At 37.4% G+C, this 27,490-nt stretch overlaps 1 protein-coding gene and 1 pseudogene across 6 annotated transcripts; one reads left to right on the forward strand and one right to left on the reverse strand.

Annotated features, from left to right (window-relative positions):
- Nucleotides 1-359: 359 nt before the first annotated feature.
- Nucleotides 360-1,899, reverse strand: LOC100061846 (transcription initiation factor TFIID subunit 6 pseudogene; annotated as a pseudogene).
- Nucleotides 1,900-6,399: 4,500 nt separating this feature from the next.
- SGO1 (shugoshin 1) lies at nucleotides 6,400-20,838 on the forward strand. 6 transcript variants are annotated; one of them, XM_023620867.2, is made up of 9 exons: nucleotides 7,157-7,317; nucleotides 8,267-8,404; nucleotides 9,387-9,535; nucleotides 9,621-9,817; nucleotides 12,242-12,315; nucleotides 13,993-14,051; nucleotides 15,049-15,861; nucleotides 18,141-18,330; nucleotides 18,554-20,838. In XM_023620867.2, the coding sequence occupies exons 3-9, from the start codon at nucleotides 9,394-9,396 to the stop codon at nucleotides 18,654-18,656; spliced, it is 1,578 nt and encodes a 525-aa protein (XP_023476635.2). In that variant the 5' UTR covers nucleotides 7,157-7,317; nucleotides 8,267-8,404; nucleotides 9,387-9,393; the 3' UTR covers nucleotides 18,657-20,838. The 6 variants fall into 6 exon arrangements, with proteins under 6 accessions (XP_001917770.5, XP_023476635.2, XP_023476637.2 ...); XM_023620869.2 differs by having other exon boundaries at nucleotides 8,267-8,367; XM_023620868.2 differs by lacking the exon at nucleotides 7,157-7,317 and adding an exon at nucleotides 7,869-8,016.
- Nucleotides 20,839-27,490: the final 6,652 nt, after the last annotated feature.

Raw genomic sequence — 27,490 nt, forward strand, 5'->3', positions numbered from 1 at the left:
CTGATGATTAATGATGTTGAGCACCTTTTCAAGCGTCTGTTGGCCATCTGTATGTCTTCTTTGAAAAAATATCTATTCAGATTCTCTGCCCATTTTTAAATCAGATTTTTTTTGCTGTGGAGCTTTATGAATTCTTTCTATATTTTGGATATTAACCCTTTAGCAGATATATGATTTGCAAATATCTTCTCCCATTCTTGTAAGTTGCCTTTTCAGTTTGTTGATGGTTTCCTTTGCTGTGCAGAAATGTTATAGTTTGATGTAGTCTCTCTTGTTTGCTTTTGCTTCTGTTGACTTTGCTTTTGGCATGAAATCCAAAAAATCATCACCAAGAGGGATGTCAAGGAGCTTACCACTCACGTTTTCTTCTAGGAGTTTTATGGTTTCAGTTCTTACGTACAAGTCTTCTTTGCCTTTTTATAATTTTTATAATGAGGAATTGGCTGTACAATATCTAAAAAGAAAGTAATGTAGGGGAAGCAGACTATTTCCTTCCACCCATTATGTGTGCAAGAATTTAGGGGAGAGAAGAAAGTTAGCAGATGTGTGACAGCAATAAGGAGCAGACTGATAGAAGCCAGATCCAGGGGGCTGAGAGCAATTAGACTTTGGAGTCCCTCGAGCTGTAGGAGGACTATCCAACTTCCTGTTTCCCACTACGGAAGGCACTGGCTCCATACCCCCAAGCAGGAAGGGGCTGAGGACAGGGTAGGGGCTGGAGAAGGATAAGAGGCGGGGCCTCTTTTGCCCTGCTCTTTTGGGGGAAGACAGACCTCAGTGTACTTCTGAACACTGCCAGGAGCAGAGGGAGCAGTGCTGGGCAGTACGGTTGTGGCAGTGGAGACCAGCTTGACAATGGGCTGCACACTGCGGACCATAATGAAGTTGGGAGAGGTAGTGGTAGAGCCTGAGCCAGGGGTTGAGGTACTGAGGAACAGGATCTGTTGGGTGGATGAGTCACTGGAGGACAATGACATTACAATAAACTTGTGTGGGAGGGGGGAAAGCTGAGGCTGGGCACCAGTGTCTGGACTGACAATGCCATGGAGCCAGGAACCTTCAGCAAGCCAAGGGTCCGAGGGCCAGGCTGAGGGGCCTGCAGGAGGGTCCATGTGGGCAGGGGCTGAGTGATGGTCAGAGTGATCCTGTTGACCTACAGAGCCTGCAGAGCAGCCTGGGCCTGGGCTTTGACCACATGGGAGCAGAAGACGGGCCCGAGGGACCCAAATTCTATAACTATTCCCCATAGTTATTCTAATTGTCAGATGGTGCGTGCAGCATTGCCAGAACTGGGGCACAGTGTTTCAGGAGGAGACTCTGCACATGGTCATCTCAGACATAGTCAATATTGCTCAGCACAAGGCTATCCAGCACAGTGTGGATCCACTTCCCCTCCTGCTGCAGCCGTAGCAGAATCAGAGTCCTAATCACATCGTGTCCCGGCTCTGCCAGGCCTGTGATGGAGCCATAATGAGCTGCCCATGGAGTCTTCTCAGTGCGCTCAGCTCTCAGTGAAGGTCTTGGTGATCCGGCAGTGGGTGTTGTTTGTGGTTGTGCTAAAATGCTTGCAGATCTGGGCCACCAGGTGGGCAGCAAAGTCCTGGATCACACAGTGATTGTCCACATCTGGCCTCAGGCACAGCTGCCTGCTAACGATGCAGGTCATCACAGATGGAATCAATTCATACACATATTTTTCTAGATACAGCACAGGGTTATCCATCAGGGCCTTCACCACGTGCATCAGATAGACCAGCAGGGCCAGGCTGTTCCATACCACATTCATATTCCCTTTCTTCCTCTTCTGTGGTAGTTACAACTTTTACTTCAGTCCTGAGAGAAACTTCAGATTTTGAAAACAAGATGTCTGCTCCTTTTCCAAACCCCACACTTTGAAAAGCATTTATAAATCCCACTCTCAAACTCTGAACTCTAAAACTGCCGTTGACATATATGTGTTTCCTAGTTCATATATATAACCTAGTTATTCATAGCATGTACATATATCTATACACACATATATAATATACCTGATGCCAGATTTTTCATAAATACTCCATCTACCGTAAATATTGTTTCCTCTGAGTTGTTTAAGAAAATTAGCGCCATGCATTAAAAGTTGTGTTAGGAAATTTCATGATCTCACCTACAATGAGTTTTATTTTGGAACTGAACTGCTATTAAATTGTATCTAACTTTGGACTACAGTTTAATTATATTCAGTACTTCTTAAGGCTTCATAAAATAATTTTTCCAACCTTAAGGAATAAAAGGGCATGGGCAGGGGCAGCGGCACCGGGGTTACAAACTCTGACCTTTCACCGACAAAAACAGTAACGTCCTCCCCTTCCCTGTAACCCAGGCTTCCCTCCCCAGACGCTCCCCCCCCCACCCCCGCCACCTCACCCTGACCCAAGTTCCCACGTTGGCAGACACCCTCCCTCCCTAGACGCTGCCCTCCATCCTGGGCTGCCAGCTGCAGACACAGTACCTGCTTCTAGGCCGCACTGGTGCCAAATCCTGAGGTTCTCGAATGATCTTGTTTCACCATGGCTACAAATATGGGGAGACTGGTCCAGCACAGAGTGGGGACCCAGCAGATGGCTGAGGTACTACGAACACAGATCTCTCAGCTAGAATCTACAGGGAGGACCAGCCTCTCCCCGCACATGCAGATAATCTCGGCCCACTCTGAGGTAGCCTCACCTCAGCGCATTGAGACGTGACAGACCAGCAGATGGGACAGAAGATCCAGAGAGTCACCGCAGTGGACGCCGCCGGATCCCCCAAGAAGCAGTCCATCCTGACCAGCCCAGGGGAAGCTGGAACTCAGAAGGTGATTCTGGCTTTCCTGGAGCCACCCGGTGGCAAGCAGCTCATATTCACCACTGGATAAAGCAAGTCATGGGGCACATCTGGAATCTTAGGAGTTTTCTAACAGTCTGGCGAAGCTGGATATAGACAGCTGTGAGTATGCATACCTTCAAGCTATAGTTCTCCTTAGCCCAGCCATCCGCGTTTGACCAACACAAGCCAGATTGAAAAATTCCAAGAAAAGGCACAGATGGAGTGGCAAGTTCAGAAAACCTACTTGGAAGATTGGCCCAGATTCTCTTCCACTTGCTGGCACTCAGGCTGAGGAGCTCCAACACAGCAGAACTTTGTTTACTGGTCTCATTGGCAATGTTTCCTTAGACAGCATAATCCTCTACTCCTCAAGATGGAGACAGCAGAGTATACTGGCCAGATCACAGGAGCCAGTCTACAGGGCACCCCACACACCTGCCGAGGAGCAAAAGAATTGTCCTAAGACCACTTAGATACAAAGAAAATGAAATAGTGGTATTTTGGTATGTGCAAATATTTCCAGTTTGTTAGCCATTTCCTACCTGGTTTCTTCTTGTCTCTTAATCCCTGACAGTAGCAACTAAAAGACTAATAGAATCCTTTCCTGCCATAAGAAATGTTTTAATGCGTTTTGATGAAGCAGCAGATTTTGGAAGAATCTTTTAACTCAATTTGTATTTAAAAATTCTCAGGAGCCGGCCAGGTGGCTCAGCGGTTAAGTGCGCACGTTCCGCTTCTCGGCGGCCTGGGGTTTGCCAGTTCAGATCCTGGGTACGGACATGACACCACTTGGCAAGCCATGCTGTGGTAGGCATCCCACATATAAAGTAGAGGAAGATGGGCATTGATGTTAGCTCAGGGCCAGTCCTCCTCAGCAAAAAGAGGAGGATTGGCAGCAGTTAGCTCAGGGCTAATCTTCCTCAAAAAAAAAAAATTCTCAAAGGGCAAAAAACAGAAAGTTTTATTATGTCAAAGATAAGCATTTAAGAAAACTAAAAGAAAATTCTTGAAAAACAAGGAAGCCTTAGATTCCATGGTAAATTCTAATTCATTTAAAAAAAAACCCCTTAAGATAGACATTTATAAAGAATGTGTGTCATTAACATTCCATTAACACTCAGCTTAACTTGTCACCTAAGAAGTTCTATGAACAGTATTTTTAAGAACACAGTAAAGTAAGTAGATAGAATGACAGAATTCAAGCCAGTATTCTCCTAACCTCTTCCAAAGATGAATAAAACCACAAAGGATTACTGTGCCCTTTGCCTTGTACTTATTATAATAATTTGCATTAATATGGTACATGATGGTTTTTCTCATCATATTCAAGAAAGCAGCTAATTGCCTACTAACAACAATTGTCCTTTAAAAAAAAAGATTAAAGCTTAGCAAAAATAAAACTGTTCAGAAAGATCTGATTTTAAAATTTCTAGAAGTAGTTAATCTGTGCTTTTAATTACTTATGTATTAAGTATAATATATTCCAATGTGTAGATACTTTTTCAGAGGTATTAGCCCACCTAAAATTATTTCTATTCACCAAATTTTCACTTACCTATACCATTATACTTATTTGGTGGAAATCAAAATCAGTACTACATGTTGAAACAGGAATGTATGTAAAATTAACACTAAAACTGTTACATGTCTACTGCTTATTTTTAAAGACAGGAATTACCCACACTCACATAATGCTCTTAATTCACCTGGCAATAATTGCTATTATGTTGCCCTTCTTTTAGATGCAAAACAATCAAAAGGTGACTAGTACTTGGGCAAGAAAAGGAAAAGAAGCAATTTTTACAGATTATTTTTCTTTCTTTTGCTGAGGAAGATTCGCCTTGAGCTAACAGCTGTTGCCAATCTTCCTCTTTTTGCTTGAGGACATTTTGCCCTGAGCAAGCATCTGTGCTAATTGTCCTCTATTTTGCATGTGGATTGCTGCCACAGCATGGCTGTGGACCAGTAGTTTAGGTCAGAACCCAGGAACCCAACCTGGGCCACCAAAGCAGAGTGCACTAAACCACTAGGCCACGGGGCCAGTCCCACAGATTATTATTTTTAATTGAAATTTTTACCAAGATAATTTTAGATTCACATGTAGTTGTAGGAACTAATACAGAGATTCCTTGTACACTTTACCCAGTTTACTCCAATGGTAACATTTTGCCAAATTGTACTGTAATATTACATTAAGCATGTCGACATTGATATAATCTACCAATCTTAATAGGATTTTCTCTGTTTTACTTGTACTCATCTGTTGTGTGTGTGTGTGTGTGTATTAAGCGCTATATTATTATCTGTATAGGTTTATGTATCCACCACCACAGTCAAGATAAACCACAAAGACCTAAACATAAGAGCTAACACTATAAAACTCATAGAAGAAAAGATAGGTGTAAATATTTGTGACCTTGGACTAGGCAATGGTTTCTTAGCTATGACACCAAAGCACAAGCAACCGAAAAGAACAGATAAATTGGACTTTATCAAAATTAAATACTTTTATCCTTCAATGTGTTTCATTAAGAAAGTGAAGAGACAACCTACAGAATGGGAGAAAATTTTTACAAATCATATGTCTGATAAGAGATTTTTTTCTAAAACACATAAAGAACTTAACTCTTACAACTTAGTACTAGAAACTAATAACCCAGGGCCAGCCCCTTGGCTGAGTGGTTAAATTTGCGTGCTCTGCTTGGGTGGCCCAGAGTTTTGCTGGTTCAGATCCTGGGCATAGACATGGTACCTGCTCATCAGGCCATGCTGAGGCAGTGTCCCATATAACATAACCAAAAGGACCACTACTATAGTACACAACTATGTACTGGGGGGCTTTGGGGAGAAAAAGAAGAAAAAAGAAACTGGCAACAGATGTTAGCTCAGGTGCCAGTCTTTAAAAAAAGAAACTAATAACCCAATTTTTTTACATGAGCAAATTATCTCAATAGATACTTCTAAAAAGATATACAAATGACCAATAAACACATGAAAACATGCTTGATATCCTTAGCACATCAGAGAAATGCAAATCAAAACTGCAGTGAGATAGGGGCTGGCTCCGTGGGATAGTGGTCAAGTTTGCACACTCCACCTTGGTGACCCGGGTTCATGGGTTCAGATCCTGGGTGCAGACCTACACACAGCTCACCAAGCCATGCTGCGGCAACATCCCACATATAAAATAGAGGAAGATTGGCACAGATGAACGTTCAGGGCCAATCTTCCTCACCAAAAAAGAAAAAAGAAAGAAAGAAAAATTTACAAAGATTGGAGTCAGGGGCCAGCCCCATGGCCGAGTGGTTAAATTCACGCTCTGCTGCGGCCCGCCTGGGGTTCCGCTGGTTTGAGTCCTGGGCGCGGATGAATTACAAAAAAATGAAAGAAAATTCAGAAGAGGTGGAACCAGGAACCATGGGGCTTCTTAAGGACTAAACTCCTTAAGGATTTTGAACTTCATCCTAAATGCACTGGGGAGCCATTTAAGAGTTTCATATCCAATCACATTTGCTTTCTCAAAATATCACTCTAGGAAGAATATAAGGGGGTGGAGTGTGTGATCAGAGTCGGGACTTGTGCAGTTCATAGAAAGAGATCAGGTAGTCGCCTGGATTAGGGGATGGGAAAATAGTGGGATTTGGACATGCGAAATACTTCGAAAGAAGAATTGACAGGACTGGGTGACTGCCTGGACGTGGAAAGACTAAGGGAGAACAAAGAATCAATAAGGAAGAGTCCCCAGACTTCTGGGTCGGTAGCTGGATGGATGCTGCTGCCATTTCCCGGGGATTAAACCGCCAGAAGCAGCTGGGCGAAAAGAACCTGGAGCCGAATATTTCAGATATCTGCAACTTCCCTAATAATACCCCGTTAACCTAAAACTTGCTCCCGGTTTTGGTTTTACCATCCCTGAAGGCTGCCTCCTTGCAGCACGGTGACCGCTTGGCGGGCAACCACCCACCAAAATTCTTCTCACAAGAGGGAGCCCCTGAGCACACCCTCGAAGATGGGAAACCGCAAGACTAAAGAAACAGGAAGCTTTTGACGCCCTAACATACCAGCTTTAAAGGTCTGCGAGCGACTCCACCCCTAAAAGCTAACAACCCACCGCAAAAACAGGCTGGTCGCTCGCCGCGACCTGACAACTGGCTCCGCCCTCCCGGGGGAGGCGGCGGTAAATGCCCGGATGTGGATTCTCGGCGAGAGTGCGTCACGTGAGGCCGCTCGGCGGGGCGGGACTCTGCTTGCGTCGCTGCTGCGTCGTCGCGTCACGTAGCCGCCTCCCATCCAGCCAATGGGGGAGCGCGGCGGAGAATTTCGAATGTGATCGCGGTAGTCGGCGGGCCACGGGAGACGGTACCGAAGACCAGCGGGGCCCGCAGTGAGGGACGCACACGGCCGGGCAGCCTCGCGGAGCCTTGGAATGTGAGGAGGAGGACGACCGCTGCGGCAGAAGCGGAGGCCAAGGTAACGATGTAGACGTACCTGTGGGGGGCGGGTCCCTCGGTCCTCTTCTGGCCGTCCCCCTATTCCGAGAGCCCCTGGGAGAAATAAGAGGCCGCGGGGTTTTCAGGTGTGGAACGGGGGCGTCGTAAGCCCTATTCTTCCCTCGGGGTCTCTCTCTCCGCCTAAGTCCGGCGGCCAAAAGCTCAGGCTGTGGAGTCGGACTGTCTGCTCAGCCCCTCGACCTGCACTTTCCGATGCTTCAATTTCCTCTTCTGTTAAATAAATGGGCACCCATACCTCTTGCTGTGCAGACTTGTGTGAATTAAGTGATGTGTAAGTAAAGCATTTACGGTAGTTAAAAGCCGGGCTCAACGTAAGGACACACGAATCGGCAGCTATTTTTTGTGCGGCGCGATACCCTTGATGTCCTTCTCTTCGGCTTCCTCGGTTGCCTTGGAGTAGCCGGCCCTGGCCGGTGCCTCAGCATCAGGAATGAAGAAAGAATTATGACAGAGATCAAATATTCCAGGTTCTTTTGAATCCAGACCCCTTACCCGCATACTATACCCATTGAGACTGTCATCGCGCACTGTGACCTGTTTTCATTCGTTCTCTCCACCACACCCCCTCTTAACACCATCGGCCTAGACAGGACATAAAACTTGTGATACGGCAAATTTCTTTTGTGATTTTAACGTGATTAAATGAAAGTTTTTTTAGGTAAGGCTTTGCTTTCAAAATACCTTAATTAAACTACCTTGATCGGTTACATAATCCGTATGGCTCTCAAACATCTTCAGTTTGAACTTGAAAAACTCCCTTGTGGTACGTTGTTTTATACAACCCACTTAACGTTAGTGCTTTAAAAAAATAGTTGTGCTTGCTCTACTGGAAGCACCCCAGTGTATGTTGTATCTACATTGGCAAAAAGAAAATGTTTAAATGAGATTTACACTATCTTGTTTTTAAGACCCTAGGCACTGCATAGAAGAGAATAAGTAAGGCCTGGAGAAAACACTCAAGAAAATGTACGGTTCAGGAAAATATTTGACTAACTTAGAGGAGATGAAGGTATCCTTTGTAGTGAAAATTGTATAGATAGATTGTGGTAAGAAACAATTATTTTTTCTATTTTAAGATCTGCAAAGAGCAATCTAGGGTAAAAGATGTTCATGAGAAGTAATTTGATGTGCTTTGTAGCAGAATACTGAAGCGTATCTGATTTGCAGCATTGAAACATTTAAGTATATTTATGTATTAATATATTCAATAGCATATACCCCAGTCAATGCATGTTTTGCTACTTTTAACTGTATGTAGAACAATCATTTGTCTTATTTGCTATATTCGTGATTTACTGGGAGTTAGCAGATCTGAGTTTTAGAAATTACTTTGAGAAAACTGGCATGTTCTTCTGCCCCAGTACCTACTCTTTCTAGCTCTATAATTGTTATAATGGCCTAATAAAATTATATGTAGCGCTACATAGTTCAACTAAACCTCTGAAGATCACCTTGACTTTCTTGAGAGTGTGTGCATATCTTACATAATATTGGGTTAAAAGAGTGTGGAAGAGAGAGGTAAGTAATAAGTGACCCAACCTGATACATTAATAATATAAAGAACTGGGGAAAAAGCCCAGATATATGATTGCCTCTGAATTAATGCTGTGAGCCTAATAAACACTAAAAGTTGGTCATGAACATTGTCTGTAGGAAACAAATAAAAACATCAAAATATAATATTAAGCATTTCCCATAGTGCCTAAGATATAGTAAGCCCCAATGAGTATTTGTTAAAGAATAAATAGGTAGCATATTAGAGAGTCTTTGGATTGGAAATCCATATTTATTAAACTTTCCCAATAGTGTACCTGAGGAGGATAATATTATGCCAAAAATATTGAGATTTAAAAGCTGCAAAATCTAAGTTATTACCAGATTAGCTATTTACCTTGAGCTAATTTGACAGTTACAAAGTCTCTATTTAAGCCATTCCTTATGAACAACCTGTGTTTTCAATCTTGTTTTATATTCAATGATATTATCTCTTAGAAAAATTAAATATTTTTTATTGTTTTAAATTCCTAGGCAGAAGATGGCCAAGGAAAGGTGCCTTAAAAAGTCCTTTCAAGATAGTCTTGAAGACATCAAGAAACGAATGAAAGAGAAAAGGAATAAAAATTTGGCAGAGATTGGCAAACGAAAGTCTTTTATAGCCGCACCATGCCAAATAATCAGTAAGAGATTTTCTCATGTTGTCCTTTGGCATCACTTTTTAAGTTTAGATTTAATAACTAATAAAATTTGTTTTCTCTCTTTTAGCCAACACTTCTACACTGCTAAAAAACTACCAAGACAACAATAGAATGTTAGTTTTAGCTTTGGAAAATGAAAAATCCAAAGTGAGAGAAGCCGAAGATATCATCCTACAGCTGAGAAAAGAATGTTACTACCTCACATGTCAGCTATATACATTGAAGGAAAAACTTACTTCACAAGAAGCAGAAGGAACTGCTCAGGTATTTTCATTACAAAGCCTGAATTTCTTCAGAAAAATGTTAAAGCCATGAATTAGTAGTTTCCATCAATTATGTTTAAATTAATTACTGATAGCTCTGTTATTAGTGAATTAATCAAAACATCTGTCCAGTGCTCCAGCAAAGCTGTTGTGTGTAGCCAGTTAGGAAAGCTTCAAGAATATAGGTGATTGAAGCTTGTGCTTGTATAACTTGGTTCTGCAGGTAGCAAGACAAGGCACAGAAAACGTAGTTCAGCCTTTTGCACTGCCAGTTCCTCTGAATGTTCAGCTAAGTGAGTCAAAGATGGGGCAATGAAACTAAAGGTCTAAAAGTGGTAATTGAAGTGGACTAGTCCAAAAGTTTTAATCAGTGCTATAAATCTTAGCTTTTCTATGTAGTTTTGCTACATCCAGTGGGATTTTATAAAGACTACCTTCATTTGGATAGTGGGAAGTATTTAAGTGCATTCTGGAGAATCATTTTTACCTACTAGTTGACTAAATAAGGAAGACTATACATTAACTCCCAAACAAGAAATATCCTGAACATTTTGCTGTCCACCTTTTTAGTTTGGTTCTGTTTATGTCCAAGGTTGCATAGCAGGGCCAACCAAAATATAACAGAAGTGGAGAAAGCTTGATTTAGGATATTCTTTGTGTCTCATTGAATGTTAATCTTGAGAAGAGTAATGATGAGCCAGTTTCTCGATTCCTTTTCCCAGAAGCCACTGGCAGGGAAACTGGGGCAGAGACAGAGAAAAGGAGTGGTGAGTGTCAGGTGTTACCAGAACAGTTTACTTTTCTTCCTGGGTAGCCATCTGTTTGCTGTGCCAGTGACGACAGTTATGTTGTCACTTAGGCCAGGAGACCAGAGCAGAAAGGCAGACCAGAGAGATTAGGGTAGGGGTATGGACTTGAGAAAGGAATTAAAGTCGCCTCTCCATTGACAGGAGGGGTCAGTGAAAGAGTTCTTGCTTCCCTGCAACTAAGGTGATTCCACATTTGTCTATGTGTGATACACAGAATGTATGTTTGTATGTGTTTATATATACACACATAAATACATATACAATGTAGTAAAGAATTGTCTCTATAAAGATTAGATATGATTTCTTTACCTTCATAAGTGAGAGTTAGATTGTTTTTAAAAAATTTTTTCCTTCAGAATGTAATCTTGCCTATTTTTCCTATTCTTTCTTTGGTCGACTCATGAGGAAAAAGATCCCTCCAATGACATTTGAATCTTCCTCTTACCTTTCCAAAGTCTTTGCTGAAATTACACATTGAATAGTGTGAAATGAGTACCCAATAAGATAATCACTCAAACAGTTGGGAGAAAAGTTCTCTTATTGCAGGCCTCTCAACATTTATCAATGATTTTGAGCATTTATTAAAACATATTATTAGTTGCTAGGTGAAAGTGTTCTTAGTATTTAAAATATCAAGGTTTGTTTTCTGCCCTACACTTGTTACATGTGTCACTCGTTCTCAACCATCATTCTACCCTCATGCTTTCATGTTTACCAAGTCACTTTAGCATTGATGGAGAAGCTTAAAATGCATTAATAAGAATATTTTTCTTGCCTACCAATAGTTACCTTATAAGGATTAATCAGAAAGTAATATCTAAAAGCTGTTTGTTCCATAAATTTTGTAATGGATCTTTTGAATAGTGTTTTTAAATTATATCACTCTATAGTTAAATATTCTCCTTTATTTACCTTTATTATTACTTTAGTAATAATGCTAGTTTTAGAACATTAGCTGTATTGATAATAAATTTAAAACTTTAACAGGATTAAATTTCTAATGGTTTTGTTTCTGATGAACAGTTTTAGACTATTCATTATAATGTCAGCATATTATATGTGCATCAAATTTCAAAAAACAACTGAGAATGCCTTCTAAGGATTTACACTGGACCTCATCTTCCTAATACAGAGCTACAAATCTGCATGTATCTATACTTGTGTTCCCCCTCTTCCCTCTTGTTGCAGTGGCAGAATTGTCCCTGCTCCTAACGAAGGCCAAGCCCTCCCCTTGTCCATCAGGTTGCCTTCTTCTCATCTCCAAATTTCATCTCCTTCTTCAGATTTCAGATGAAAGTCACTATATCTAAAAGAGCCCTCCAACCCCAATTACTCTCTGGCACTTCACCCTGAATATTTCCTTCACAGCACTCATCACTATTTGAGATTATTTATATATCTCTTTCTTTTTTAATTTTCTCTCACTACACTAGAATGTAAGCTTTAAGAGGTTAGGACTTAATCTACTTTTTAGCCGCTATAGACCCAGTTCCTAAAACAGTGCCTGGCACCATAGTAGACTGTCAATACATGAGTGTTTATTGTTGAATAAATGAATACTTTGTTATGAATATTTCAGTTGTAACAGTATTTTCTTTGTTTTCATACATTAACAGAACCAGGAAGTATGTCTTTCTGAAATGGATTCCAATGGTGACAACTCCAGGGATTTATTTGTGACGGATTTACCGTTAGTATCAAATTCATTATTATTATTAATACCAAGAAAGATTTAATCCTGTGATCCATTTATGAAAGGAAAATTGTATCATAATGACTCTTGACCTTCTGATGCTCTCTCTTCTGAGTCTGATGTTCTCTCTACTGAGAATATATTTAAGAAAATTAATATGTTGAATTCTGTTATATATAACCAAGCCAAAGCTTACTTATATTTAGTTACTTTTTTGATGTCTATGAATAAGAAGCTTCTCTAGAATTTTTAAACTGTTTCCTTCAGTTATGTTTTTCTTGCATCATGTTTTTATTCTAAGAAGCATAGATTATTCAAATGATAGTATTTTTCCAGTACTCAAATAGTCTGGTTTAGACAAGGAATATAGTAAAAGATTATATTTAACACAGCTGTCACACTGTCTGGCTAATCCCATTCATTCTTAAATGCAATCAGACCCCATATACCCTCTTTCCCTTCTCTTGAATCAGGTGTAGTTTATTTGTTTGCTTATGAATTATTGAGATAGAATTACATAGAGTAAAATGCACAGATCTAAATTACACAGTTTGATGAGTTTGACCATGTATATACCCACAGAACTAAAACCTCAATTAAGATATAGAGCATGGCCATCACTCTGGCCTGGGGTTTCTCAGTCTTAGTACCATTGACATTCTGGTCAAGGTTATTCTTTGTTGTGGACGGCTGTCCTAAGCATTGTGCGATATTTAGCAGCATCCTGGCCTCTACCTCCTAAATGCCAGTAACACCCCCTTCTCCTAGTTATAAGAACCAAAAATATCTCCAGACATTGCCAAATATCCCCTGGGGGCCATAATTGTCTGCAAGTAAGAACTACTCAATAAACCATTCCTTCATATCCCTTTTGAGTCTATGCCCCTCTCCTCGCAGAACTAATCACTTTCTAGCCCCATGTTAATTTTAATCATGAATAGTTTTAACACTGTTGAACTTTAAGATCTGACAAAATATTTTTGTAATTGGCAAAAAGTAAGATGAGGTAATTGAGTTTTTATAAGATTTCTAAAATTGTTGTTGGTTACCATAATACTGTTACCTAAAGCTGTATTTAATTTTTGATGTCTAGAGGGGAAAATTCTCTACAGAAAATAAAGAATGAAATTATAATTAGAATGAAACAGCCAGTAATATTATTAAAGCATAAAGAAAATTTCTTCTCTGAACCAAAGAGGGACAAGATTTTTAAAGAAAATGAAGAGTGTTAACCTCAGAGGAGTCAGTAGTTAAGCACTATGAAAGCATGTACTACCAAAAAATTCACTGCTCAGCTAACGATAAAGCAGGCTTCTAAAGGGCTGACTAATCAAACTGCATTTCTTTAATATATTTTATAAGTCAATTCTGATTGGCTGTTTCTCCAGTTAAACGAAATTATGAGTTATGGCATGTTTTCAGGAGGAACTGTCCAATTTGATATGTTACTTCTTCCAGTGAGAGTTCAATGTCAGTCATAACAAATCAGCCTCCACATAATCAGCATAAATGTTTTTTGGTTCCCTTTGGTACAGAACAGATGTGCTGATTTAGAATGGAATTATGAAATGATACTAAAGGAAAGAAAAAAACTTAATTTTAAGAAAATCTTAAATTTGTTTTTTACTACACAGTTGTTAAATAAAGTTCTATTTTTCTTTGGTATTTTCTAAGGCAAGTTCCTCTTCAGGAAGCTCACCTTCCAGGACCAGGAGAATCGTTCCAGATAGAAGGTAATTCATGTGAATCTAAAAATATTATTAAGGGCAAGATGTGATCTTTGAGAACAAGTAACATAATTAAATTTCTCTAATTTGTTTTTAAATTTTTAAAATTTGCTCATCCGGTATTCTTCTCAAAGCAAATCTGTTTATTTTACACAGAATAATAAGCTTTAACATACATCCATTTATTTTGTCAAATCTGTAATCAGATACCTATAACTATGGCTTCACTTTACTGAGCCCTACTGTGTGTCAAGCTCTGTTAGGCATTTTACATACATTATCTCACTGAACCCTCACAACAACCCTGGAATATAGGTACAATCAATCCCATTTTAGGTAGACTCAAAGAAGTAAAGTGTCTCACAAGAAATAGCCCAGATGGTAAGAGCTAGAGTTTAAACTCAAAGCTGACCTCTGAGGCCATGGCCTTCTTTCTGCTCTTAAACTGATGTGTCTCTCTTCTCAAATGTCAATCCTCTCTACCTGAACTAAGCATGAAAGAGAGGATAACATCTGAATAAGGAGAACCAAATGTCCTCACCTTTCCTAAAATTGCAGATTATATTTCTTACTTGAAAGTCTTTCCAGTTATCCCAATCTTACTCATATTTCAAAGAACAACTTAGCCCCCACTTTCTTGGTGTATTTGTCCTACTTTGGATTATGAGGTTCTCTTCCTCTGAATCCTGTACACACAGATACATATAGACTACTAGTTTTTCTTTAAACTGTTAAACCAGGGGCACGTAAAACCCAAGTTGGAATATTTTTGAATGTTATATAAGATTCCTTCACAGACAGATAGAAGCCATCAAGTGATCATTGCCAAATAAATAGATGGTAATATTAAAGTCCCCACATGTTTATTTACTTACAGTAAATGTGAGGAAACTACGGAAAGACTTTTCATTCATTCCATTTTAAACTTTGAATTCTAAGATTCTTGAAATTTAAATTGCCATAAAGTCAAACTATTTTTCTCATTTATTTTTTAAATTTTCAGAGCAAATACCTACCATTCCTAATCAAGACAGACAGAGATTTGATTTGGATTCAGGTGAAGATAAGTCTACTGATAATGTCTTACCTAGAACTGTATCTCTCCGTCGCAGTTTAAAGAAACGTTTTAACAATCTGTGTCAATTCGATACCTTGGATGATTTTGAAATCAGTCACTTGTCAGGACAGTCTTTTGAACTGGAAAGAATTAGATTTGTAGACCCACTAATAAGCGTGCACATACCTGAAAATGTAGAAGAAAATGTTTGTCAATGGAACAAGGATCAAATTAACTTATCACCAAAGCTCATTCACCCAGGAAAATCTACTAAAACGAACGAAGACATTTTAGAGTATAAATCTGAACCAACTAAAAGAAAGCATAGAGGTGCGCACGGAAGAAAAGAGAAAAGAAAAGCTAACAGAAGGAGAAAATCAAAATGTATATCAAAGTATAAATGGAGCAAAAGTGTAAATAAAAAAACTGTTTCCAAAAGTAAGTTGGATGGATCTATCACTTCCAATGATGCTTACAATTTTAATTTGGAAGAGGGTGTTCATCTCACTCCTTTCCGACAAAAAATGAGCAATGATTCTACAAGAGAAGAGAACAGCTATGAATCTGAAGTGAGCATTTGTGAATCAGGTGGTTCAGGAGATGATTCTGATGACCTCTATTTGCCCACTTGCAAGTCCAGTCAAGATCTCACCAGCGAATCAAATAGGGGCCCAGTCACCAGGCCTCAGTCTAAAAGAGTGCTAAAATATTCGGCTGGAAAAGAGACAGAGGGTTCTAAGCCAACAGAAACTCCTACCAGTAAGTGATCTCCTTGTTCGCCTGCATTTTTAATGTTTATGATAAATGATCACTCCTGATGCTTACATACTATACTTACCATCTGTTTCTCTGGGGGAGCATAGAGACTTACCATCTGTCTCTTTAGGGGAAGTTGCAGGCTGATTAAATATTAGGAGGTTGGGGGTGGAAATCACAGTTGTGTTGCTCTGACCTGCTTTAAGCTAATTTAAATCTGCTTTAAGAACAAATACTACTTGTTATGGAGAGAGCATTTTTACTTTCAGGAAATGAAGGCTTCCAAGGCAAGGAAAAATTTTTTTGTGGAGTTAGGTTGAATTAAAATATCTTTTATACATTCACCTGAAAATCATCTTGAAAATGAAATCAAAATTGAATCCAGTGACCTGTCATTTATATTCACTTTGACAGGAAACTATGATTTAAAATAATTTTCTAGTTAGTGAAGGTGGCCTGATAAGACCAAAAGACTTTTTTCTCAATTGATGGGTTTAGTATTCTTTTGTAAGACTTTTGTAAGACATCTAAAACTGTGGCTTAGGAAATCTTGCTTTCATGAGTTAGATCAAAAGTGATTCAGATATTGATGATACAGCCTGCACCTGCTCACAAAGATGCTCATCTGAGAATTCTAGTTAGTATAGTAAAATTAACATGCAGAGTCAGGTTCTATCATTCCCAAAATATTGTCATACTGGTTCATTTGATTGTCAGAACAATTCTGTGAGGAATAGGTGTCATCATACTTGTTTTGTTTGTAGGGAAACTAAAGCCTAAAAAAGTTAAATGGCTTTTTCATGGTCAACCAGTTAGGGGATGTTAGCATGCAGATATCTTTTTAAAAAATATGTTGAAATGATGTTAGAGTAAATTAAACAAGATTGGCAAAATATTGACAATTATGGAAGCTGGGAAACAAGGTTCATTGTACTATTGTCTCCATCTTTGTGCACACTTGAAAATTTCCATAATAATTTTTTAAAAGAACAGAAATACTCTCTAAAGTAGTGTTACTCAGAGTTTGTTCCCCGGACGATCAGCATCACCTGGAAACTTCTTAGAAATGAAGAATCTCAGGCCATACCATTCACCCTTGAATCAGAATCTGCATCTTTTTAATAAGTTCTTCTGGGGGATTTGTATGTACTTTAAAGTTTGAGAAGATTGTTCCAGAATGTAGCAACTGATCTGATATTTTTGTTTAACCGTATTTTCCAAACTGAAAGTTGGAATAATTAGTATAGTGTAATATGCTTATACAAGTATAAAAAAGACAGAATATTCGAGGAGGCCGGCCCAGTGGCATAATGGTTAAGTCTGGAACACACTGCTTTCGAGGCCTGGGTTCACAGGTTCAGATCCTGGGCACAGACCTACACCGTTTATCAAGCCATGCTGTGGTGGCAACCTACATACAAAATAGAGGAAAATTGGCACAGATGTTAGCTCAGGGCTAATCTTCCTCAAGCGAAAAAAAGAGGAAGATTGGCAACATATGTTAGCTCAGAGCAAATCTTCCTCACAAAAGAAAAACAAAAAACAAAACCAATATTTGAAACCCAGATAACCCTGGAGAACATGGTTGATAAATATAAAGTCATTTTACAGTTACAATTTAGTTTTTCCTGGGAAACCATTTACTTTTTAAAGCTGTTTGAAGAGACAGTTTGTCTTCCAGTATCCTTACTGTGTGCTGGGTACCTGTCTCCCAATATGGATGCAGCTCAGTGTAGATTAACCAGGATGCTTATGATAGGAAAAACTTTTTAACCTACTAACCTTACTGGAGGGAACCCCTTTTCTCCTGGTTTACACAGAGGCTATGATTTAGAATTCTCATTTATTTAATAGAATGGGTTTATGTGGCTTTATAAGACTATAGGAAGCCACTTGATGATAAACTTTGGTATTGAGAGAGAGAGAGGCCTTGATGATTCTAAAGAGCAAGGTGTGATAAAATGAAATTCCCTAAAGAGTTTTAATGTTTTTTAAGAATTTTAATTTTAGTAAACTGTCTTATTAGTTCTTTATGTCTACAATAATTAATATTTCACTGTTATCTGCAATGAAAAACTAATGAACATGTTAAAAAATCTATATTATAAAATGCTGGATTTTATAATATGGATTATATATTATTACATATATATATGGAATGTATATATATTATAAAATGCTGGATTTTATAACATACATTTAGATATGTAATTGCATACAATTTTAGTTCCTGTGATTTTTTTTTTTTTTGGAACCATATTCAGTAAAAATTGTTTTTGTAGGTGCGCTACCTGAAACTCACCAGTCATCTCATCGTAGCCTGAAGGATATCACCAATGTCCCCATGGATCCTGTAGTGAAAATCAGAAAACTATCTCTTTCTCCCAAAAAGAATAAAGAAAGCCCAGCAGCGTCTCTGCCTAAGCGCAGGTGCACCGCCAGTGTGAACTACAAGGAACCCACACTCGCTTCGTGAGTATTGGATTTGAGGGAACTCACTTTTAATGATCCATGTTGGAGGAGTAAGGTTATGGAGCTTTGTTCACGAGTGAGTCTTATTTGACATATAAAATTTTGATAAAAAACTGAAGTGGGAATATTAACACTGGCATATTTTACAATAACTTTATATCGAAGAGTAAGTTAGTATTGGGATGCTTATAACTATACCTAAGAGTTCTTTTTACCCTTATAGGAAACTGAGAAGAGGGGACCCTTTTACAGATTTGTGCTTCTTGAATTCGCCTATTTTCAAGCAGAGAAAGGATTCCAGATGCAGTTCTAAAAAAAAAGTTTGAAGCAAATACAATGAAGCGTTTGTTGGATGCTATTTAAATTCATCTTACACTCCCTTCTGTTGCTCCAAGAGAGAATCTGTAAGATAGTACACAAGTGGGTCGAACTATTGCCATAGAAATTCTCTTGACAGGACTCTAGATCATGAACATTTCTTCAAAACTAAACTTCCAAAGTGTTTTTTTCTTAAGCCTTTAGTAAATTCGGTTTATTTCTTCTTTTAAATATAAGTAGCTGGACTTAAGCACTATACTAGTATAGATTTCTTACACTGCCTAAAACCCTTAATTTTAGTAGAAATATATCTTATGCCAACATTTTGAAAATTAATAATGATTATTCAAATTAAGATGTTTTAATTATAAGCTTCTGGCATCTTCATTTTTCCCTTAAGTGGGGACACTAGAATGAGTGATTTTTGAAGACAGGCTGAGAATATTTTGAAACTCTTTATATAATATTTGAATAAAGCAAATTCTTGACATTCATAGTAGGGTATACCCTAAGTTGTTTGTGGATCCCTTATGTCATTGTTATATTCAATGTTTTTTAATAAAATGCGTATGAGATCATGAATAGAGAGAATTGATGGTTTTTTATGCTCAGGGACTAGGTAAGTGACTAGCTCTGAACCCCAAGATCTAGGTGTACATTGTTCAAAGTGATACCTCAGCAAAACCACAAATTACTATGTCATGGACTTTCCGGATAGTTCCTTATTTAGTCAAAAATCTCAAATATTAAATGTGTGAATGCCGAGGGCTTTTTTGTATTTTTGATCAACTAGTGAGAGGGAACGAGTTCAGTTCTAAAAGTTTGAAGCTTATACTTGTAAATTCCTCTTTAAACTTTAAAGCATTGTAGGTTATCCATTTTTAAAGAGCAATAAAAGTTATATAAGATAGTGCTTGTGTTTTTCTTCTGTTCTTTAAATATCAAAGATAGAATATCTATCTGATCATCTTACTTTCTGGCCTTTACTGTTCTCATCCTTCTTGGACATTTCTCTCCCTCCACCTTGGTTTTCCCTATAGGCATTGCCGTGAAACTCTCAGCTGCCCCCACCATACTCTCAACCTAACACTTCTCTTCTCTTTCAACTTTTCATTGTGGCATCTCCAGGTCCATGATCAACAAATTCTGTTTTACTGGGTGACTCTTCCAGTCTTGACCTCAGATTTTCTTGACTGTATCTCCATGTCTTTCTGTATTCCATATCAATCACACCCAAAAACCTTTTCATCAGCCAAGATTTTCTATCCCTGATGGAATCGCTGATTCATATGTCCTACTCTCCCAGCAACAATCGCGTGCTTTTCAACCACTTTTGTTTGTTCAACCACTTCCCTTAGAGCTGTTCTTTAAATTCATAGAAACTCTAGAATGGCTGTCTTAAGATTAAATACAATTTAAAATTTAATTTCTCAGTCACAGTATCCACATTTCAAGTGCTCAATAGCCACATGTGGCTAGTGATTACCATATTGGAGACAATGCAGGTATAGAGCATTTCCATCACCACAGAAAGTTCTATTGGACAAGGCCAGCAATGGGCAATTGCTCAAGGCCAGCAATGGGCAAACCAGCATATGGGCCAAATTCAGCCCTCTGCTGGCTTTTGTATGATCTGGAAGCTAAAAATATTTTTGTGTTTTTAAATGGTTGAAAAAAAATCAGACACTTGCTATCAATTTTGATGACAGAAAACACTAACTTTGAACCCCAATAAAGTACTTAAATGCCTCTTTGGCCTGCAAAGCCTAAAATACTTACTCTCCAGCCCTTTTCCAAAAATGTTCGCCAACTCCTGCTCTAGACCATTGACTGCCTTTGCTTTTACTTACAGATCTTTCTCTTCTGACATTTCTGATCTAGCTTTGATCCTCACCTTCCCTTCATCTCTAAAATCAACCATTCTAAATTTTGTGTTTTTGTATTTTTATAGTTTTTGTACTTTTAATATTTCTGTATTCTTCCTGTAGCATTTATCTCTGGACTGTTAAGAATTGTTTTGTATTTTAACATTTTACGTGAATGTTATATTGTATATATCTTTTTGCAACTGACTTTTAACTCAACACTGTTTTTGTGATTTATCCGTGTTGTCAGATGTAGATTATTTTCATCGTTGTACAGTATTTTACTATATAAATAAATCAGACTGAATCTTCTTTTGAGAGATAATTTGCTTCTACTTTTTCGTTACTACAAATTAGTGCTGCAGTAAATATTCTCCATCCTTGTACACCTGTGAGTAAGTTTCCATGGAGTTGGCACCTAGAAGTGGAGTTGCTCTCTTAAGTGGTTGTACCAAGTCTCCTGACACGAGGAGTATATGACTCTCCTAACAGCAATTTTGAAGTTCCAGTTTCCACACACACTGTCACTTGCTGTTATTGGACACTAAAATTAGCCAAGCCAATGAGAGTGAAATGATTTCTCTTTGTTTTAATTAACTTATGAGATTTTATCTCATTGATTTAATTATTTGTGAGAATTCAAGTCTTTATTGGTCATTCTCATTCCTCCTATGAATTGCTTATAATGTCTTTTGCTCACTTTTCTACTAGAGTGTTAGAGTGTTTTTTTCTTATTAAAGGTATGACTTTATATATTCTAGATACTATTCCTTGTCTTTCTTTACATGGATTATAACTCTTCTGTTTCTTCCTTTTTTTTTTTTTTCTTACTTAGTGTCTTTTGGTGTTCAGGAGTTTTAAATATTAGTATCTTCTATTACCTCTTCCTTTAAGATTTTTGTCTAAAATTTGTACGGTTTTGCTTTTCACTTAGGTCTTTAAACCATATTGCATTTTGAGGAGTAGGGATCTGATTTTATTTTTTTTCCATGAGAATAGCCAGTTGTCCCAGCACTATTCATTGACTAATCTGTCCTTTCCCTACTGAGGGATACTGCCATCTTTGTCACGTACTAAACTTCCTTCCTTTGGTTTGTCTAGTATAGGGAACTGTATAGTCATAATTTTTTTCTTTTGGTGGTTAAAATGTAATTAAAATTTATCATTTTGGTCATTTTTTTAAAAACGTACAATTCATTAGCAATAAGTCCATTCATGTTGTGCAATCAACATTATCTAACTCTGTAACTGTTTCATCTTCCTAAACTGAAACTCTGCACTTATTAAGCAATAATTCCCCATTCACCTCTCTCCTCATCCCCTGTAACCACCATTCTACTTTTTCTTCCTATGAATTTGACTATTCCAGGTACTTCATATAAGTGGAATCATACAATATTTGTCCTTTTTTCTGGCTTATTTCACTTAGCATAATGTTTTCAAGGTTCTTCCACGTCATAGCATCTATCAGAATTTCATTCCTTTTCAAGGCTGAAAAATATTCCATTGTATGTATATACCACATTCTGTTTATCCATTCGTCCATCAATGGACATTTGGATTGTTTCCACCTTTTGGTTATTGAAAATAATACTGCAGTGAACGTAGATGTACAAATATCTGTTTGAGTCCCTGCTTTCAATTCTTTGGGGTATATACCCAGAAGTGAGATTGCTAGATCATATGGTAATTCTATGTTTAACATTTTGATGAACCACCATACTATTTCCCAGAGCAGGTGCACCATTTTATATTTCCAGCAATGCACAAGTGCTCCAATTTCTCCATATCCTTGCTAACACTTGTTTTCTGTTTTTTGATAATAGCTATCCTTATGGGTGTGAAGTGGTGTCTAATTATGGTTTTGACTTGCATTTTCCTGATAATTAGTGATGTTGAGCATCTTTTCATGAGCTTATTGTCCATTTATGTACGTTCTTTGGAGAAATGTCTATTTAAGTCCTATGCCCATTTTTGAATTGGGTTGTTTGTTTTTGTTGTTGTTGAGTCTTAAGAATTCCTTAGGTATTCTGGATATTAATTCCTTATCAGATATGTGATTTGCAAATGTTTCCCCCTATTGTGTGGCTTGCCTTTTTACCCTGAGTGTCCTTTGATGCACAAAAGTTTTTAATTTTGATTACGTCAAATTTATCTATTTTTCCTTTTGCTGCCTGTGCTTTTGATTGTATATCCAAGAAATCATTGCCAAATCTAAAGTCATGAAGTCCTCCCATGTTTTCTTGTAAGTCACAATTTGTTTAAAATACATAAATGGAACTGGTTTGCTAATATTTTATTTAGGATTTTTTATATGATCATAAGTAAAATTTGCCTGTATCCTTTCCAATATACATCTCATATTTTTGGTAGTAAGGCTATACTAGCCCCATAAAATTTGTTGAGAATCTTTTTTCTTTTTGCTCTGTGGAACAAATTGTACCTATTGAAGGTTTGGTAGAACTTGCCACTAAAACCATTTTATCCTATGCTTTTGTGTGGAAATTTTTGTCTTAGTTTCTTAATGGTTAACTGTTCTAACAGGTTCTCTAATTCTTCTTGATTCTGTTTAGTTAAATTACTATTTCCTCAGGAATTGTATATTTTATCTCTTTTACTTAATGGCATGAGTTATTTATTGTATTTTAAAATTTTTTCAAATCCTATACTATCTGTAATTATATATTTTTTTCTTTCTGCTTTTTCTCCCCAAATTCCCCCAGTACATAGTTGTATATTTTAGTTGTGGGTCCTTCTAGTTGTGGCATTATATTACTTTTTTTATTGCCTATTTGTGCCTGCTTTCTTTTGTACTAGATCCATTTCGCTAGTTGTTGTTAATCTTTCGCTAATATTTTCAAAGGACCAGCTTTCGTTGATTCTCAGTTTTTTTCTTCATTTTCTACTTTATTAATTTCTGCTATTGTTATTCTCTTTGTTCACTTTCCGTGGGTTTACACTGTCATTTTTCTAACTTCTAACCTAGCTCCTTGATGGTCTAGCCTTCCTTACTAATTTAATGGGGTTTTTTTTAAGATTTTATTTTTTTTCCTTTTCTCCCCAAAGCCCCCCAGTACATAGTTGTATATTCTTCATTGTGGAGCCTTCTAGTTGTGGCATGTGGGATGCTGCCTCAGCATGGTTTAATGAGCAGTGCCATGTCCGCGCCCAGGATTCAAACCAACGAAACACTGGGCTGCCTGCAGCAGAGCGCACGAACTTAACCACTGGGCCACGGGGCCAGCCCCTTAATGTTTTTAAAGACATACATTTTTGCCTCTCTTTACTTTCGCTGCACTACTTCTTTAGTGTTATATATCAGTTTCCTTAAGTTTAATTTCAAGTATTTTATGCCTTTCATTGTGATTTTTTTTGACCTATTGTTATTTAAAATTACGTTTTTTATACCAAATTGGAGATTTCTGTTGTTGTTATTCTTTGTTATTGATTTCTACTTCTTTTTGTAATACATCAAAAGATATGATTTGTATGATGTTGATTCTTTGGTATTTGTTAAATCTTTTGTGACCTAGTAAGTAGTTAAATTTTGCAAAAGTTTTAACAGTATATGCTTGAGAAAAATATAAATTCTCCAATTGTTGAGTGCAATGTTGTATATATTTTCAAATTTTTATATTTTTACCGATTTTGCCTGATTGTTTTATCATTTACTAAAAGAAGTATAACATCTTCTACAATATTTCTGGATTTGTCACTTTTATTTTCCTAGCGAGTTGTTCCTTCTATCACTGTTGTAGTTACTCTATTTTTCGCTTAAAATGCTTTTTGTCTTAAAGTCTGCTATAGCTAAGGCAAATTACACATGGTTATATGGTTATATGTGGCTAATATTTACTAGAATATGATTAATATTAGCCTGGTGTATCATTTTTCTTTTCAATTTTTTTAAACCCTCCTATGTTAATATGCATTAGATACATCTTCAAACAGCATATTCCTACATTTCATTTTTTAGTCTAAATTGAATTGACATCTCTTCTCTAGCAAATTCAATCCATTTACATTTATTGTCATAACTGCTGTAATTTATTTATTTATTTACTTATTTATTTATTTTGGTGAGGAAGATCAGTGCCTATCTTCCTCTATTTTGTATGTGGGAGGCTGCCACAGCATGACTTGATGAATGGTGTGTGGGTCCGGGAACCTGCAAAGTCTGAGCTGCCAAAGCGGAGTGCCTGAACTTAACCACTACACTACTGGGCCGGCCCCTAATTTGATTTATTTTTAGCAAGTATTTTTGTGCTATCTACTCTGCCTTTTTCTCTTTTTTCTTTTTTACTGTTAATCACTAGATTGATGGAGTTGTCTTTATTTCCAGTTTTTGTTAAGTGGTTATCCTTAAATGGCTTAACTTGTATGCCTGACTTTCCAAAGTCCAAGTTTCTGAAGTATATCTTTTATAGTCAATTTGATAAGAGTCACATTCTCAGTCTTTTTTCTAAAAATGAATTTAATTTTGCCCTCACTCTTGATTATTGAGTATAGGTTGACAATTACTTCCCCTAGCATTTAATTTTCTTATGGTCTTGATTTTGCTGTTGAGAAGATTTGTCAGTCTAATTTTTGCTCATATTTTGTTAATTTATCCAGAGCACTTTATATTCTTGATCTATTGTAAATGTATTTTTAAAATTCATTTTCACTTGTTTGCTGCTAGTTCAGAGAAATGCAACTGATTTTCAAACACAGACCTTGCTAAATTCACTCACTAGTTCTAGTACCTTTCTGATATTCCTTAGAATATGGTTACGTACAGGATCTTATAGTCTACAAATACAGTTCACTTCTGCCTTTCTGACTTGTATGCTTTTCCTTGCTTTATTGCCCTGACTAGAACCTCTGCTGTAATGTTGAATAGAAGCAATGACAGCAGACATCTTTGCCTTGATCTCCACCTTGGAAGCATTTGGTCTTTCAGCATCACATTGATGTTGGCTGTAGGTTTTTATTAATAACCTTTATCATATCGAGTAAATTTCCTTTTATTCTTTGTTTGCTGGGAGGTTTTTCTTTTTCTTTTAGATCATGAGTGGGTGTTGAATTTTCTCAAATGCTTTATCTGCATATTGAGATAAACTTTTTTTTTCTCCTTTATTCTGTTCATATAGTTAATTATGTTAATGGATTTCCAATGTTAAGCCAACCTTGAGTTAATGGGATGAACCCTACTTGGTCATGATCTATTCTTTTTATATTTTGCTGAATTCCATTTGCTAATGTTTTGTTAAAGATCTTTGCATCTCTGTTTGTGAGGGTCATTGGTCTATAGTTTTCTTGTAATATATTTTTCTGGCTTTGCTATCAAGCTAATAATACTGGCCTCATAAAATGAGTTCAGAAATCTTCCCACCTGTGTTTTCTGAAAGAGTGTGTATAGGATTGATAGTATTTTTTCCTTAAATGTTTGACAGACTAGTGAAGCCATCTGTGCCTTGAGTTTTCTTTGAAGAAAAATTTTTCATTGTGATTTCAGTGTCTTTAATTGATATAGAGATATTTAGGTTTCATATTTCTTCTTTAGCCAGTTTTGCTAATTTTTGTCACACAAGGTATTTGTTCATTTCATCTAAGTTATCAAATATATTGGCATGATGTTTATAATATTCCCTTATCTCTTTACCATCTTGCATATAAGATCTCTAGTTATGTCCTCTCTTTCATTCCTGATGTTGGTAATTCGTGCTTTCTCTTTTTTCTAGTTCAGTCCACCTAGAAGTTTATCAACTGTTCAAAGAATTGGTTACTAATTTCATTGGTTTAGCTCTTTTCTGTTCATTTCCTGTTTCATTGATTTGTACTTTTCCGTATGCTTCCTTCTACTAAGGGGTTTAATTTGCTCTTTTTCTACCTTCTTAAGGTAGGCTGAATTGAGACCTCTCGTTTTAATATGAGTATTTTAATGCTATAATTTTTCCCTTAAGTACCATATTAGCTGCATCCCACAAATTTTGATATGTTGTCTTTTCACTTTCATTCAGTTTAAGGTAATTTCTAATATCATTTGTGACTTTTAGCCTTTTTCTCCCTCTATGCTTCATTTTGGATAGCTTCTATTGTTGTATCTTCAAGTTTACTTATATTTTCTTCTGCTTTATCAAAACTTTCATTGATCCTATCCAGTAAATTTTTGTAAGATATTGTATTTTTGCACTTCTAGAAACTCCATCTGGTTCTTTTTATATAAATATATGTTCTATTTTCCCCATACTTGTGTTTTTTAAATCTTTGAGCATATGTATAATGTTTATAAAAACTTTTTTTTTTTCTGCTTTATCTCCCCAAACCCCCCCGTACATAGTTGTATATCTTAGCTGCAGGTCCTTCTAGTTGTGGGATGTGGGACACCGCCTCAACATGGCCTGATGAGCGGTGCCACGTCTGTGCCCCGTATCCGAACCCTGGGCCGCCAGAGCAGAGCGCGCAAACTTAACCACTCAGCCATGGAGCTGGCCCTATAAAAACTTTTAACATCCTTGTCTACTACTTCCATTCTCTCTCATTTCTGGATTGGTTTTTATTGGTCAATTTTTCTTTTAGTTATGTGTCACACTTTTCTGATTCATATATCTTGTAATTTTTTAATTGGATACAGTACACTGGGAATGTAACATTTTTATAAACTATTTTGTCATATTCCTTTAAAGAGTTGTGAAGTTTGTTTTGTTGGGCAATTAAGTTACTTGGAGATGAGCTTGATCCTTTTTAGGCTTGGTGTTAGGCTTTTGGGGGTACGTCTAGGGTAGCTTTTACTCTAGGTCTCATTTAACCCCAGTACTAAGATGTGAAGCATCTAAGGTCTCCACTGAGTGTCCCGTGTAATCAACAAGGTCTGTCCACTCAGCTCCTGGGCGCATGAATGATTCCCAGCCCTGTGTAACCTCTGAGAGTTGTTCTGCTTACCATTCCCTCTGATTGTTGTTTACTCTGCAGGTGTTCTTTCCCTGGGTTCATGA

Source organism: Equus caballus, chromosome 16 (genome assembly GCF_041296265.1).
Source record: "Equus caballus isolate H_3958 breed thoroughbred chromosome 16, TB-T2T, whole genome shotgun sequence".
Taxonomy (NCBI): Eukaryota; Metazoa; Chordata; class Mammalia; order Perissodactyla; family Equidae; genus Equus; species Equus caballus.